This window comes from Pteropus medius, unplaced genomic scaffold, assembly GCF_902729225.1.
Source record: "Pteropus medius unplaced genomic scaffold, Ma_sr-lr_union100, whole genome shotgun sequence".
Lineage (NCBI taxonomy): Eukaryota > Metazoa > Chordata > Mammalia > Chiroptera > Pteropodidae > Pteropus > Pteropus medius.
In genome coordinates, this window is record NW_024344371.1 from 8,549,803 (window position 1) to 8,567,059 (window position 17,257).

General features: G+C 35.8%; 2 protein-coding genes, 1 long non-coding RNA gene and 2 other non-coding genes across 9 annotated transcripts in view; 3 read left to right on the forward strand and 2 right to left on the reverse strand.

The window, feature by feature from the left end:
- The window catches only part of ARHGAP5 (Rho GTPase activating protein 5), a 68,057-nt gene extending 62,560 nt beyond the window's left edge, over window positions 1–5,497 (forward strand). For all 5 annotated transcript variants that reach the window (XM_039870503.1, XM_039870501.1, XM_039870500.1 and 2 more), the window contains one exon: window positions 3,268–5,497. In XM_039870503.1, the coding sequence (XP_039726437.1) occupies window positions 3,268–3,595 (328 nt within the window). In that variant the 3' untranslated portion in view covers window positions 3,596–5,497. The remainder of the gene's footprint in view (window positions 1–3,267) is intronic.
- Window positions 5,498–6,952: 1,455 nt separating this feature from the next.
- The window catches only part of AKAP6 (A-kinase anchoring protein 6), a 520,891-nt gene continuing 510,586 nt past the window's right edge, over window positions 6,953–17,257 (forward strand). Inside the window, exon 1 of the mRNA XM_039870505.1 lies at window positions 6,953–10,916. The gene's annotated coding sequence lies outside the window, so the exon portion shown is untranslated. The remainder of the gene's footprint in view (window positions 10,917–17,257) is intronic.
- On the reverse strand, window positions 10,235–17,149 carry LOC120608577 (uncharacterized). The gene is made up of 3 exons (XR_005654431.1): window positions 16,614–17,149; window positions 13,916–13,919; window positions 10,235–10,245 (listed from the first exon to the last, which is right to left on the reverse strand). It is a non-coding gene; the product is annotated as an uncharacterized LOC120608577 (long non-coding RNA).
- Window positions 15,555–15,661, forward strand: LOC120608620 (U6 spliceosomal RNA). Its single transcript, XR_005654447.1, has one exon. It is a non-coding gene; the product is annotated as a U6 spliceosomal RNA (small nuclear RNA).
- Window positions 16,613–16,719, reverse strand: LOC120608621 (U6 spliceosomal RNA). Its single transcript, XR_005654448.1, has one exon. It is a non-coding gene; the product is annotated as a U6 spliceosomal RNA (small nuclear RNA).

The window sequence follows — 17,257 nt, forward strand, 5'->3', positions numbered from 1 at the left end:
ATTTTATTAGGAATGGAATTTTATCAGAAACTTCAATTAATATTACTGTCTACCTTGTTACCTGAAATGCAGGATATTAATAGCCCTAAATATGTTTAGCTTCAAGTTTATGCTTTTGTCTAAAAAAAATATATATTACTCCTCAGTGCCATACATTATGTGAAAGGCAGCATCGTATAATAACTTAAATCTCAGACTGCAGAATCAGACAAGCTTGGTTTTGAAACATCTTTAGTTCTGTGACTTTGGACAATTTACTTAATGCTTGCTAAGTAAGTCTTCATTTCTTAAACTATAAAAGATGAGAAGAATAAGATTCACAAAGTTGTCTTTGGGACTGAATAGAATTATTAGTATTTGCACTAATGTTTTCAAAAGTCTACTCTTCATAATATTTTCTACTGACATTTTTATTGAACTGAAGTTTGTATTTTTAACTAGTAATGTCAGTGCCCAAACCAAGTACTTTCAGTCTATAGTTCTTAGAAGGGAATATTAACCAATGTTTAAAGTTTTGTTGCTATCAATATAGAATAAATTATATTATTTATGTTATTTCTAGTAACTATTCTTTAAAGTCTCCCTCCCTGAGAAAATACCAGCATACATAGTATTGCAGTATATTAGTGAAACTGCTTTTGAAAATTACCATACAAGTAGCTCGTGATGTGATAACAGATGTGCACAGGGTATTTAGGAGACCTTACTCAATGTGGAGTGTAGGGACGGTTTGTGCACATGTTACTCTCTGGCCCGATGAAAGTCCTGAAATAAGAATTGTACTTCATTAGAAAGAATAGGGAAAAGGGATGAGTATGTTCAAAAAATCATAGTGCTAGCCATTAATATTATTTTAGACACTGTGTTTGGCTCCAGTGATATAACACAGGCAAAAGCATATTTGGTATGTTGAGGAACAAAAGGGGCCTATGTGATTCAAGCAAAGCGATGGACCGAGTTAGAGATAAGATCAGAAAGGGAAGAGGGACAGTGCCAGATCAATAGCTTAGTCCTCAAAATGTTTTACTGACAAGATAAAAAGGATGCTTCATGTATGTCACTTAAGCACGCTGGAATTCAACTGACATTTAGTTGATTGAGGGTGGGGCAAGACTTTCTCAGTGAAAATAGTATTGCATGTCTGTTACTCTGAGTGGTTATGGAGAGCAGAACAGAGAAATAACATAAGCAGACGAGATTGGACACATTCAGGGTGGTATGGCTGTAGACTGAGAAATAACATATTCAGACTTAAATTTTAAAGGGGATACTCTCAGCTAGACTATCATGATACTCTGTGTGCTAGATACTCTTATAAGTCTTGGGGACATAGTGAATAAAGCAGTCACCTATTTCATGGAACTTACGTTCCTAGGAAATAAATGATAAATATAAATATATAATGGATGAGCAACAGATAGCAAAAATTAATCCATAGAGTTATTCTTTGTTTATATTCTCTTTTTCTATTTAGTGAGTTACTGCATCAAATCAGCTTTTTCTCCTAATTATTTTTCCTTTCATTCCTCTAGCACTGCCTTAGTTTAGGCTTTATCATTTCTCATATAGTGAGCTCTGGTTTCATTGGACTTTCTCCCTGCCAGTTTTTCCTCTTGTTTCTCCCTTGATTCTGACGCCAGAATGATCTTTCCAAAAGATCTTTCTGTAAAGATCACTTCCAATTAAATAGCACCATATATCCTGCAGAAAAAAATCCAAACTATTTAACATTAAGTGGTATAATTTTAACTTCTTCAGTTACATCTCCTTTCCTTCCCCCCCCCAGACACTCACTAACTAAGTGCCACACTATTAAACTCATAGCACTTAACCAAAAGATTGAATTTATGGTCATCCCTCATCACATCTTAACATGACTGATTCAGTCTTTCTCAAGCTGCGGTTTTCAAACCAACAGCAGCAGCATCACCTGGGAACTTGTTAGGAATGCAAATTATCAGGCCACACCCTAGACATAGTCTTTCATCAGGAGGTACACACTGAAGTTGAGACAACCAGAGTTTTGACCGAATTATCCTTCCTTCCTACCATTTTACCAACGCTTATCACCCTGGACTCAACTCAGACATTACTTCTGCAAGGAAGCCTTGCTTATCTCTAACCACCCTTATCTCTAACTGATTTGTACTTTGACTCAGCAATTAGAAATGATGCTTCCATACTCTTATGTCTTTAAATTTTATAGGTATTTTCAGAATCTATACTTGCCTGCTACATAAAAACACCTAACTGGGCTCACTACATTTTAATAAAAGGTTGATTTTATTCTGAATATTCTAATCTTAAAAAACAGCAATAACTTTTGCCACAGAACATGTTTTTAGGGCACATATTTTTCCTCAGATGAGCAACTCTTGTGGTGAGTGAGTGGTCCTTTGGTTATCAGTTTTTTTATATGCAAATTTAAGTATGACATTTTCCTGCTACCTTGCATATTGGGATGTTTATGTGTGAAATGAGAGGACTAGATAAAAAACTTAAGATTCCTTCTCATTTTAATAATTTTGTTATATTTCAAGATTTTCCTTATGTTTCTTACTTATAGATGGGGATAGAAGTGCTCGCCTCAAATTTAAAGGACTGGATGCAGTAATGTTAATAATGTTTATTTATATTATATGTTTATTGTTAAATCATTTAAAGAATTTTAAAGTAGAATGTTTGTGTGAACTGCATTTGGCTTTCAAATTAAATTTGTAACAATGTATGAGATATTTAGTGATTGAAAAGATTGCTTTTTAGAATACTAGAAACTAATTTTTTTCAAAGTGGAAAAGTCTCCTGGTTGGATAAAGTTGTTTTTCTAAAGTTCAAAGTTTTATTTTTCCAAGGTTCAAAGAGGTGGCATACTGTGGTTTGTCTTTTTATCTGTCATTATTACTATTGACAAAGAATGTGCATATGCAATTAGAATGTTCTGTTTTTGTTGCCAGAAACTCATTAAAGTATGTCACATGTCCTATTCCTGAGCAAAAAAAGGTTATTTCACATAAATTAAGGTGGCTTCTATTCTATAAGTAAATTATAAAACCCAAGCAACCTTTTTTAGACTAACTTTGAGTCACATAAGGAATGGATTTTACTTTTGTCTCCTGTTACTGGAATGTGGTTGAACATAGAATGTTTTAAATTTGAAACTAAGATAAAAGGTGAAACAAAATCATCTGAGATCATTTTCAACTCTAGGATTCTTTAATTATAATGAGCTTTGGTTTTCTAATCGATTTTTTTCTATCATAATTTTAGGGTTAGTCAGCAAAATAAAATCAACCTAATGACAGCAGACAACTTATCCATCTGTTTTTGGCCAACCCTGATGAGACCAGACTTTGAAAATCGAGAATTTCTGTCTACCACTAAGATCCATCAATCCGTTGTTGAAACATTCATTCAGCAGTGTCAGTTTTTCTTTTACAATGGAGAAATTGTAGAAATTGCAAATACTGTGGCTCCTCCACCACCTTCAAACCCAGGACAGTTGGTGGAACCAATGGTACCGCTTCAGTTACCACCACCATTGCAACCTCAGCTGATACAACCACAGTTACAGACGGATCCTCTTGGTATCATATGAGTAGGAAGTGATTGCAGACAGCCTGAAAATGGACAAAAAGCAAATCTAGACATGCATGTTTCAGGGTTCAGTAGTATATTTCATGTTTCTTACAGATAATTCACATTCAAAATGATGAGACATTTTCTCTTTGAACTATATGGTATTCCTTAATTTACATTACAAATCTAAGACCATGTGATAAGCATGACTGGAGAGATTTAATTTTTATAAACAAAAATAGCTATAAAATACAAAGCTGCTGTTGCATGCAACCTTATTGCAATCAGTATATCATTCCTGTGGCATTTTCTGTCACATTATATTGTGAATAAAATTTTTCTATAGAAATTAAATGATTTTAAAACTCACATATATGAAACATTTAATGCTTTTCAGCCTGCTTTATGGCTGGTTTTGTTTATGTGCTAATTTGGGCAACTTAATTTACATTTTATCAGTCCGTGTAGATAATTAAAAGCCCAGTTAGGTATTTTATAATTTCCAGCTACTTATGCCATACTTGGGATGTTTGAAAGAAAAATACACTTAACATTTCTGTACCTTCATCTTCTAAGTAAACCTGTGGATGATATGATGAGGGGTAAAATGAACATATTTCTTGTGCACACATACCAAGGACATGCTTGTGGCTAAAGTGAGTTGATAATGTTGTGCAAAGGATAGTTGTCACCAACTCATTTCTTTATGGTCCATAATGAAATAAACATCTTGTATACTGTTAATTCTATAAACAGATGCATGTTCAAAAGATCTATGATGGTCTTGTAATCTTAATCTAATATATTTTAGATATTTTAATTTTTTTCCCTCTTGGGAAATACATTTTAGTATAGTGTAGAAAATACTTCATGACATTTTCATATAAGGTTATATAACTTTTCATACATAAACATGAAATTTGTTGTAGAAAATTCTTTAAACCAAACATTTTAATCTAGGACTTCAATTTACTCTGTTCCTTGAATCTATTTTTATGTGGCCCTTAAAAACATATCCAAAAATCCATTGCTAATATAGCAATAAAAATACTTTGGGTACTGACAGCCTCTTTGGAATGTGTATATATATATAATTGCAAACTTGTATTCATATTTTTTTCTGTGATGATGTTGTAGTAAGATCTAAAGTGGCTTTTACACCATTTTTTAAACCAATTTCCCTTTGATGTTGGTACCAGATTTGCTGTAAATGACTGCTGCTTCTGGGGTTAAACATTTTGTTGGTGAAGTACAACCAGAACACTAAATTATGGAGAAATTTTTCAGAATAGGTAGCATAGGTAAATTTTGTTAGGCTTTATTCAAGATTTGTTCTTTATCACACCATGCCATTTTTTTTCTAGAAAGAAAAAAAAATGGTTTGTTCTTCATTGCTAGGTTATATTTTGTATAGTAAAGAGAAAATTCCTTGGTCCATGTTTTAATCTTCATTTATACTGCAATTTTAAGGTTATCTTATGTGTATTATAGTAAACAGATGATTTTGAGATTTGAGGCTCCCAAGAGTTTGATTTGCTCCATTTTTTTCCTAAAATAAATGTTGTCTTTCCCAACTGTTATGTCCTAGGTATTGTACTTCTGATTTTAACTTCAGAATCAAGATGTTGACATGAACCAGGCTGCTGTTAAAGTACATGTATATTATAAATTATTTGTGTTATACTCTTCCATGTTATTATCTTTTCTAAGAAAACAAAGTCCCTATTATTCCTATTGCAAAGCACACAGGAATTAAGAAAGTACAGTAATTTTTAAAAAGAAAAATCCGGTAAATGTAGTATTCTTAACTTGTTCTATATTACTTATACCTATTGTCTATATAGCTTTAATTTATAGCTGTCAGTTTAACATTGGCATGTCTGGCAAAGAAAATTAAACTTTAAGAGTTTTATAAACTGTTTCTAGGTTGCTAAAGAATTTATTTTTCTACTATATATGGTATAGACAAAGCTCAAAACTATGTACAGGAAAAAAGCCTGACTATTTCTTTGGAAGTAGGCTGAAAAGAGAATTTTCAGAACTGTTCGTGTCTTCAGTTCACTCACTCATAACTTTGCTATTGTAATATGTGAATCTCAGCTTATTTAAGCTATTCTCTTTTATACTGTTAACTTTCATGTGCATTTAGTACCATTTGTGTTAAAATTAGCATTTATCATTTTCTACATTAACTACCTTACACCTTCCCCAAAACTTATCTCCACTTTTCTATGCATTCTACAATTGATTTGCAAATCTTCATAGTGAGTCATTTAAAATTCTGCATTTGGTTCACTTAACTAGTAGGTTATAGTTAATTGAAAATTAAAGTGCGATTTAAAGCTCAGTCTGTTACACTGAATTGATTGCATTGTTTTGCCAAGGATTTAGATATGTTTTTAAATATTAGAAAAATAATTCTAAGAACAGAATAATATAATTAAACTTTTTTTCTGGTAAGTTACTGGAAGGTTTCACTGTTTAGGGACATATATATGAGACCTCTTAAAGGATGGAAAAAATATTAGTCTCATTATGAGAAAACATTAAGGCATTATATTTTACAATTTTAAATAAAATTCCATCTACATATATGTTGGCATTGTTTCATTTAAGCTTCAGTGCTTATAGTTATTACAGTATTGTACTTAATAGTATCTAGATTAGCAATATGAAGAAGGATAGTGGTACTCTTTCAAATTTTCAGTAGATTTATCGGAAGTCATATTCTGATCAACAAACACTTATTAGGATACACAGTTAATTTTAGAATAAAATTCCAGGCACAATACATTTCTATTTGAAATGGTATTTGTTAGTAGTGCTCCCCACCCCAACCCCCTTTTACAATGTAAATACTGTAGGTAACAGCGATCTAACTTAGTTGAAAAGCAGCTTTTATTTTCCATACTCTTTGTAAATAATGTAGACTTTTTCTTTGAGGTACGGGAATTTAATTTTGAATATCTCTTAGATATAAACAAAAGTTGGAGTAAGAACTTAGGCCTTAGCTTCCATGGTGATTTTTAGTTTTTTATACAGTAATAATTGTGATGCTATTTGTCAACTGGATATAAATATATATATAATTTTTAAAAGTCAAAAGTGCTTTGTTTTTTGTTTATAATTAATATAATTTTGTGCTTCACCCACAGGATCCTGCAGTAAATATCAGTGAAGTTTCTTCTGTATAAAGAATGCTATGAATAAAACATTAAGAAGCTATATAATTTTAAGTTATAGTTGCCTCTAATTTTACCATTTCATTGGTAAAAAATTAGCTTATTTTTTGTGCATAAAATAGGAAAATAAGTTGATGTCAATATGATGAAAGTTTTATTAGGGAAGTATATTATTGAGCTTTTACTGTACCATGAGAGGGGATTCAAAATTCTTACTGTATGTATACAGATAAAAATTAAATTTTAAAATGTTCAGGAAAACTATACAGATCAACTGCTATAAGAAATGATTACCTAGATCTGAATTTTAAGCTGTGGCTAGACATTCTTTTGAGCCACAAGAAATATTTTGAAGCCTATTCTATTTTATAGCAGAGCTGCTTACATTGAAGAACATATTTTTATTTCCGTGGTTTATGAATACTAAGCCAAACTTTATGGGTATATATTGTCAGTTCTATGGATCTAGTGAGGTCTGTTTGACTTGAATCTTTGTGTTTATCTTGAATTTAATCATTTTATTAAGTACCTTAATTCCTAGACTGAACAATTTCTGATTTGTTTCAATACTTATGGGACATGTTTAATTTTTTATTGTATTTGAACTCCTGAAGTTCTCAGTAGCCTTTTCAATTTATTAAATGTCTGAAAATAAAATTTTCTAAGATTAAATAAGGGAAGGAACTACTCAAAATTGATTTCTTGGTAGCATCTGTATGTAGTTGAGAATACTGGAAGCATTAATATCTCATTTTCAATATCATTAATATCTTCAATATCCAACAACTAGATATTGGAGATGAGGTATTAATGTGATAGCTCATAATGTGCTAATGGGATATTAATTGTGATCCACGTATTACGATCCTTTTAGAGCAGTTAAAATCTAGTTAACTCAGAATATTCAGTATTCTGTTGAACCTCCTCATCACCCTGTGAGCATGATTGCATTTTTTTCCCATAACATTAATTTTATCTCTGTGGGTATGTGCGTAGAAGGGAGAATCCATATTTCTCACATTGTTCAAATTCTGAAGTGTTTAATATTAGTCTTTTACATAAATTTTGCAGGTAGTAAGAATAATTTTTAAAAGCTTAATGGTAGTCAAAGTTAAGATTTGTTATTACTAAGTTTAATATATAAAATTACCAAATTTGAAATTAATGCAGTGCTGGCAGTTCTGGTTTAGTCATTTTTACCAGTAGTTAGGAGTGCTAAGACTTGGAATATATGAACTTTAACTTTGAGTAGATGTTAAGGAATTTGTAGTTTAGAATTTTATTCCCATCATGCAAATCGTCTGTTTTATTTTCCTCAAGTGGTAAAAATTATTATAAACAAATTAATAATGGCTCTCCTGTTCTAATAGTTTGCCTAAATTTTAGTTAAGATTCTCTGAGTGTTATAACATTTTTAAAGTTATTTCTATTTTGTATTAAATCTTATTCTAATATAAGTGATGTAGATATAAAAATTAACCTATTCATTGCTTTACAAATTCATCCAAGTTTGTTTTAATTATGTATCTGTACTCACATATCATTTTCTTGTGACCTTGAACTGAGTATTTTGTCCTAATTTAATATTTTTTAGGTACTCGCCAGTTTTAAAAATATCAGTTTTAAATTTGGGGCTCTTAGTTTCCCTTTTTTCTAGATTCTTTGTATTTCATTTTATTCAAATAAATGTCTTTCTAGGTGTTCAGTGAAGCCAACTTACATTTTATATACCCTAAAATAAGTAAAATTAGAACAATGCTCATTTTCATACTATTATTTTTGTGAGACTTGGTGCTGTAATTGTATACATAAGAACTGAATTGATTTCATAGTCTTACTTGCATTCTGAAGGATGACAAAGTAATATTTTTGAGGTCAGCATCTCCACTCACATTAATCATGATCATATTGTAAATATTTCAAAAATTGTGACATAAGTGAAGTGATTGATATTTTTAAACAACTACCCCTAAAATATAAAAGTCATATCCATAATAGATCTAAAAGAATGTGACTATCATTTTATTTAATGGATGGTCTCTTCAAAGTGTAGGTTTCTCTTTCTGAAATCTTTTTGGCTGCTTTTAGTCTGTAAGTGCTATATAAGGATTATAGGTGACAGATCTTAACCGATTCAGACTTAGGTTTAAAGGAGTTCCTTTAAAATAACTAGAGGTTTTCAGAATATGCTGTCTTTTTCATGTTTTTCTTTTTATAGCAGTGGTTTCCAAACATCAATCACTTTTGGGAACTTCCTAAGAATCAAGCTGTGCAGAAGCCATCAACTGTACAAATCTCTGAGGTGCAAGAGTTATGTGCTTATACATTGCATCTGGGGAGGACCAAAGAGTTTCTGGAAGAAATTATTCATTTGGTAAGGGTTAATTACATGAAAAATGTTGTCTTTCAATTAAACTCATCAATATGTAGACTGATAGTTCAAAGCAATTTTGTAATCAAATTGTAATCTAGTTAAAACCAAGCTTTTTAATGACAGTTATCTGGACATACTAGTAAGGAAGCTTTTAATGTCCTAAAAAATAGTAACTTTACAGTTTCCTCTTTCCTTTAACTGTGACTGAAAGGTTCTACGAAGGAAATAGAAGGAAAACTGACAAAAAAAAAAAAAAAAAGAATAGAGCAAGGAGTTGGAGAAGAGTAATTTGCATTCCAGAATGATTTTTAGTATTCTAATATAACTATATTCTGAATTTTCCAAAGTCATCATTTTCATTTTTCTATCACTTTAATATTTGCTTTACAAACACTATAGAGGTTCTCTTTTTGTATGAGATGTAGTAGGTCACAGCAGGTCAACACACCAATATTAACATAAAATAGGATTACTTTCAAAAACCACATATTTAAAGGCATCATGTGGAACTTAGATCTAAAATGGGTTCAGTCTCACAGAGGGGAGAACTCTTCAAAGGTTATTGGAAGATCAAAAATTTATTTTTATGGTGACATTGATTAATGAAATCCAGTAAGTTTCAGCTGTACATTTCAACCATAAGGCACATACATTTACATTGTATGTTCACCTCCCATAGTTAAATTTTTTTTTTTTCACCCAATTTCTTCTGGGCTCAGTCTTGGAATCTGGATTTGACCTAGGCAGAGGGCCATGTTAAAGGAAAGAGAAACCAGCTATGCTTTTAATTAATGATTGCATAGAGCTGGAGTGACAACATTGGAGTTTTTGAAAGGCCTTGAAAGAATAGCCTTTCAAGATACCTGTTAAATGTTGAGCGTAGTGAGGCTAAAAAGCTAAGCTGAAAGTTTCTGAAAGGCAAAGCTGAATCCCTTGCAGTCTTTCAAGCCTGCATAAACAAAGGTCCAGGTTTTTAACTGGAAATTTTCTGGGTCTATACCTTAAAACAGGTATAAATTGGGCTAAATCTTATCAAAACCATTAACTTTGCCTAACAGGAAAGGGGGCCCTCCTTTAGAGGAAGGAATTGTCTTGGAACCTCTATGTTCTTTACTATACAATATCTGGCATAAAATTAAATTGCTAGATATGTGAAGCAACAATCATTTGACATAAAAAGGGGAGAAAGAATTGAATCAATCTAAATTGTGGAGTTGGACGACTTTATAATCGTGATTTAATGTGAAAAAAATGTCCAAAAAGGTTGAAAAATAGAAGAAAGTTTTCATCAAAAATGTTTTATTTTAAAAAGGACATGCTAGAACTGAAATATTAAGAACTCTCTAGATGAGTTAACAGATCATACCAGAAAACAAGGAAAGTGAACTGGAAGACAAGATTATCAATAGTTAATGCCAGTGAAGCAGGATATGTTCAAAATATCTAACATGTAATTTGAAGTCATGGAGAAGGAATGGGGCAAGAACAATGAAGAGATTATGGCCAACAATTTTCCAAAATTGGTGAAAGCTCACAGATGAAAGTTCAGCCAATTCTAGTCAGGCAGAACTAAGTGTTAAAAACTATACCTAGGTACCCATGGCAAAAATACTAAAAATCAAAGGAGAGAAGACATTGCCTTCAATGGAGCACCAGTAAGACTGATAACCTCAATAGAAATGATCAAGGACAGAAAACAGTGGAATGACATCGTTAAAGTGCTGAGGGGGGAAATGCCAACGAAAGGCCCTGGTGGAATAAAGATGGTTCCAGACAAAAGCTAGGTAAGGTACTTCATCACCAAGCAGGCCTTCGGTAAAATAAAAACTAAGGAAAGCAGAAGTGGTCCTCAGGCAATTTACTGTTGACATTGAAAGTTCCAAATGGTTTCTTTCCTGAGGCACTCAGCATTAAATCTTGTCAGTTCTCTAAAACCCACAAGGTTTGGAGTTTTTGGTATCTCAGGTAAAAATACTACGTCGAGGCTGAGAGATCATTTCTGAGACTATCCCACTTCTTACAGCGGCTCTGATTGGAACTTAAAGACTACTCAACCACCTTCAGGCTTCTGTGGAAAGTAGAGTTGAGAACTTAACTGTGGATATGTTCTGTAGATAAAGTAGGAAAGACCTCACCCACTGGTCAGTATTCAGGTTCCATTGAAGAATTTGTATACAAGAAGAATTGTACTGAATGTGACCAGGCCTTTTAAAAGACACATTTGAACATCGGAGAATTCACACTGGAGAGAGAGTAGCTGGAAAATTCGTCACACCTCAGTGAATATCTGCAAACATTCAGGAAAAATCTTATACATGTATTAAATATGAGAAGCATTCACCAAAAGTTCACATCTTTGTACACTAATGCTAACACTAGAGAAAGACGTATAGATGTACTGAATTTGAAAAGGTTTTTTTACCTGTCAGTCTTGATTGTAGTTAAGAAAATTCACACTGGTAAGTCATTTGAATGCAGTACCTCTGGAAAAGCCTTTGCCCAGGAGTCACAACTGAGTGTACACAAGAATTTCATACTGGAGAGACACACAGACTGAGTGTGGATAGGCCATCCATCAGCCACAAGTCAAACTCATTGAATGATGGCCAGCCTCCAACATGGCTCCTAGTATTCACATTTTTGCATGGTCCCCTACTTTATTTTACCAAGCTTGGCTTTGTGTGACTAATAAACAGAAGTGACAATATGTCGAGTCCAAGATTAGATGATATGTAACTGGTTTTTCCTCTTGGGCATCCCCTGTACACTATATCCTTTATGTTCTCTTGCTCTGAGGAAAGCAAATTGTCATTGTGAGTAGCTGTATGGAAAGCACCACGTGGTGAGGAATTAAGTCTGGTTAGCAACTAGTGGAATTGAAGTCTACCTATAATTGAATGAGCTTGGAAGCTGATTTCTTTCCTGACAGCTTGAATTAAATATCACGAAGAACCTGAACTAGACCTACCCACCTAAGCCATTCACAGATTCCTATCCCTCAGAAATGATAAGTTGTTTTGAACTGGTGAGTTTGGGGACAATTTATGCAGCAATAGATAACTAGTAAAATTACTTATCAAAGTTCATATTAGGGAGATACTTTGTGAATGTAATGATTGTACATTTCCTTCACTTCCAAGTCAATATCAAGTGTATCAGAAAATTCCCATTGACACTGAAATGATATATATACTGAGTGAGAAAACACCTAAGTACCAGATTAAATCTCTATATGTCAGAAAACACTGGCATGAAAAACTGTATTTGTACTAAATAAGATAGAGCCTTCATGGAAAAGTCTTTTAAATACGTATCAGAACCTATCCTAGAGAGAAATTTTATGAATGTACTGATTGTTGTAACTCCTCTGGAGATACCACATCAGATTCACAGAGGAGAACTGTGTGTGAGTGTGTGTGTGTTCAAGAAGGTCCTTTGAATATGACCGGAGTAGTCATGCTTGAGTCACCATTAATGTGCTGACTGTTTCCCTGCCCCTGCCCCCCCCCAGGTCTCAGTATATATCAGAATTCATAAATTAAGGAAAATCTGTTTCTTCGAAGTGAGAAAGCTGCTACTCACAGAATCAGATGAAATTGCACATTACAGATTTTATATAGCCCAGAAAATATATGACTATATATAAATAAAACACTACTAGAAACCTAGTTTCTTCTTTACCTTCAGCATGAACTCAGAGCTGGAGCTAAAAGTTTAAAAGTTTCTAAGAATTTAACCAGATAATCTTTTCTTGTTCCAAATTTAAGCAATATTTGATTAGACACGTAGTGATGATTTAAATTAAACCGTTAGGCTAACTCCATGTCGAAATAAATAATACAGCTTAACAGTCATCAAGTAATATATATTGTCATTGAAGGATTGCTCACTGGCAAGAATGTTCAGTATGAGGCGTGATTTTTCTAAACTAGTTTATTTCATAGACTTGACTCCCATTTATTCTGTCCTGATCTCAAAGATGTTAAAATATTTTTTTAAAAAATGTACAAGTATTTATATCATTTGGTATAGAACAAAAGTGCGGCATTTTCAGAACATACTTAGGTGAATTGGTATTCTCTGCATTAGTCAAATATAGAACAGAACTTGAACCTACATCTTTGAACTATCAAAACCACCAATGGTGACCAATTTTTAACCAAATACATCATCTGCAATAAATTGTTTATTTGAATTGTATTGATTACTAGTTCTGTATTTAATTTTTAAATCCTCGGTTTTAGTTTATAACACCTATGAGTTTATATACAGTTTTGTGTTTATACATATTTAACAATGTAATAGAAGTAATTTCAGCAATACTGGAGGTTTAGAGAGAATTTTTAGCTTTAAAATTTAAAAGGGGTCACATGTTAATCACTTGTGAGAAATTCCATTCTAGCTCTCTAACAGCACATTGTTCAGCAGTGCCATGACTGTAAAATTACGCTTTCTTGTAATTTCTGTACACATAATTTAAAACCATTATGAAGATTTCCCCACCCCAAAGGACTTGATCTTTTATCAGCCCCTTTTTCTGTATATGGAAAACGTTTTTCCTCTTCAGAATTTAAAGGGTTTAAACATGGTCACCAAGGAGTGTAGCTTGGCAGAAGCGCTTACAACTGGTAGAGAAATCAAGTTCATGATTCTGGAACTCTGACCATCCATTCCACTATAGATTCTTTTAACCAGGTATCCTTTGATAAACTGATTGTAAGGTTTCTAAAGAATAAGCACAGGAAGGATTTTTGATATATTTCTTCAAATTGTAAAATTGAACATCACTATTAATAGCTTTGAAGTCAGAAATGGCTTCCTGGAAAGAGGCCATTAGAAGAAATGTATCAATGCAAATTTTATTTGTAATTCGACAGTTTACTCAAGTGTCACTTTCGCCAATTTTTTGGGGGGGAGGGTGGGGAACAATGTTTTCATACTCTTCAAAGTTTTGAAAGAAAAGAATTATAGTTTTTGCAATAATCGCTATAGGCTTTCTGTTCCTTTATTTTCATCTCAGCAATACCAGAAACTCATGATTTCACACTATTTTTGTACATCATAAAGTTGGGTACTAATTTTAAAACTTCTCAAAATTGCTGATCTTTCACAAGATTTTACTTTACAATATTATGCCATAGTTTTGGAAAGGGTAGGAGGACGACCAAAGGAAGAAAAAAGCAAAATTCTACTTATTCTATAGATAAGCCGTATTCCTTAAGTGTGCCATCTTAACGCAAACCACTTTACTTCAATAAATGGAGCAGTGTAACCACCTCAGTACCAGAGGCTTTCACTTTTGGCCCTCATTTCACAAGGCGCAAGGCATTACTTGGACAGTATGGTTTTAGCAGTAGTTAGAGTATTTAACAGTAACATTCTGATATTTCTTGCAAGTAGGTCTGTTCTGCATGTTTGTGTCATGTAGGGCTAGGATCTGTGCAGGGAAGTATAAGGAAGTACGAGAATGCTTCTCCAGTTCAACTCTATAATATAATCCCTCGAAGCCACCTCTCAAGCGGAAAAGGTTTGCTTCAGCGTTCTCTGCGTACCAGCCGGCTGGAGACCTGACACCAAGGTGGCCCAAGGGGAAGACACCTGTGAAGGGCGTGGCTATCCATCGGGCTCCTCCGCCCCGCACCCCCTTCACAGTGACGCCTGCGCAGATGGTGTGATACCCGAGATTTTGGCAGTAGTTCGCAAAGCCGGGTGCAAAGTAGAATGGTGCTGAAGATCCAGGACTGAGTCGATGGGAGGAGTTTTACGGAGGGCTGGACGCTGGGTTGATTTCAACAATGCTTTTTGCAACTGGCAGAAGGCCCCCGTGTTACTGATGAAACATCTGAGATACGTTCCATATTTCGCTGGAAGGGCCTGTGCTCGACTTAGAACCCTAGTGACCCAACGCCCTAGTGGCCCAGCGGGCCAAGCGATTTGGGGAGAGGCCGCATGGGTCATGCCAACCTGGCCCAGCCCTCGCCGAACCATGGCTGCTTCACGGACAACGCGTAGCCCGCTCGCTTGGATCTCCAGGGCTCTGCACGCGCGTGCAGGGGGGCGGGGGGGTGGCTCGGGGGGTGAGGTGGGCGTCCGCCGTGCTCGCCGCTCCCGGCATGCCCCGCCGGTCCATCGCGGAGGCCGCACGACCCACAGCCCGGCCTTCGGCCGGGCGACGGGACCCCCTTACCCAAGGTGCTCCGGGCGCTCATTTGCATGTCCCACTCTACAGGTAAACCCGGCCGGTCAGTCGCGGCCTAACGCTCATAGCACCGACCGTGCGGGCCTCGTCAGGTGATTCCGCGGCAACAAATTTGTCCTAGACGTCTCGAAGTTGTTTAGAAAAGGCGCGCGGTTCGAACACCCTAAGCAAGAGAGGCGAGAGGTCGCCGTGCCTTATATATGCCGGGGGCGGACTCGCTGGCGTGCTCGCTTCGGCAGCACATATACTAAAATTGGAACGATACAGAGAAGATTAGCATGGCCCCTGCGCAAGGATGACACGCAAATTCGTGAAGCGTTCCATATTTTGTGCACTGCCCTAGCCAATTCATACCCGGTGCTGATTAAAGAAAAAAAAAAAGGTAGGTAAGGAGTGGTCTCCGTCCCTCCCACCAGATCCCAGCTCGCTAGACTGGCGACGCTACCTACACGGGCCCCTGCTATCTCTCCATGGTCGCCGAGTCACATTTCTACAAGTGACCTAGGTAATTCTAGTGTCTGCAATCGGTTGCTGGTTTTTATTGGTTAAAATCTGCTTTTGGTTTGGGCAATGAACTTTTCTCTTGATCAAATTTCCCATCAAGAATTCCGTCGTTTTAGGTAAACTGGCATTTCTGAGACCTCCTTAGAGACCAGATGAAACAGGCATACAAAACCGGTCTCGGAAAGACTTGTGAAAGCAGATGCGAATGGCCTTGCTGTTTCCAGCCAGTTTTCAATTGGTCTTGGAGCTCCAGGATCCTTAGCACCGGCCAACATTGATCTCATCCAGTGTAACTACTCCGTGGTAACAGTCTCGGCCTTTGTGCGGCTCACAGGCTGACTGGCCTATGCACTCAGGTCTAAGACAACCGAAGAATGTCCGAAAGATGTCACAAAAGTTGACACTCGAAATGTGCACTAATGTTGGCTTACTTCTTTTAGTAAAGATTTATTATTTTAGCAATAATTTAGTAACTTGATTTAGAAATGACTTGGTAAGGATTCATCAAGCAATATATGCGCCAGGCAGTCTTCTGAAACAAGAGCCAGCTCACCTGGGTCTGGAGTGTGTTTTTAAGGGAGTCAAGGCCATGAATAAGTCGATATCAGAATTTTTAAGTTTTATGAGTCGACATATTTGCTCATAAATATCCAGGTGTAACTCATTTCAGATTGCCTTACATGAATATTTTTATGAAAAGTCATTTTGCTATGGCGGGCTTTGACTCATTTCTTCCGAGGTAATCAGCACCGGGTATGAATTGGCTAGGGCAGTGCACAAAATATGGAACGCTTCACGAATTTGCGTGTCATCCTTGCGCAGGGGCCATGCTAATCTTCTCTGTATCGTTCCAATTTTAGTATATGTGCTGCCGAAGCGAGCACGCCACCGAGTCCGCCCCCGGCATATATAAGGCACGGCGACCTCTCGCCTCTCTTGCTTAGGGTGTTCGAACCGCGCGCCTTTTCTAAACAACTTCGGGACGTCTAGGACAAATTTGTTGCCGCGGAATCACCTGACGAGGCCCGCACGGTCGGTGCTATGAGCGCTAGGCCGCGACTGACCGGCCGGGTTTACCTGTAGAGTGGGACATGCAAATGAGCGCCCGGAGCACCTTGGGTAAGGGGGTCCCGTCGCCGGGCCGAAGGCCCGGCTGTGGGTCGTGCGGCCTCAGCGATGGACCGGCGGGGCATGCTGGGAGCGGAGCCTTCGGAGGCCTGGCGAGCGGGAGAGACGCGGCGGGTGAGGTAGCCGTGATGCCCAGAGGGCCAGGCCGGGCCTTGCAGGCACCAGATTCCTAGAACATGTCGTTTCCCGCTTAAACTTTCTCTGATGAGTAGCTAAAAAAAAAAAAAAAAAAAAAAAAAATCAATCATTATCACACCTTGTAAGGTAATACTTTAATATCACCTAATTTTCACA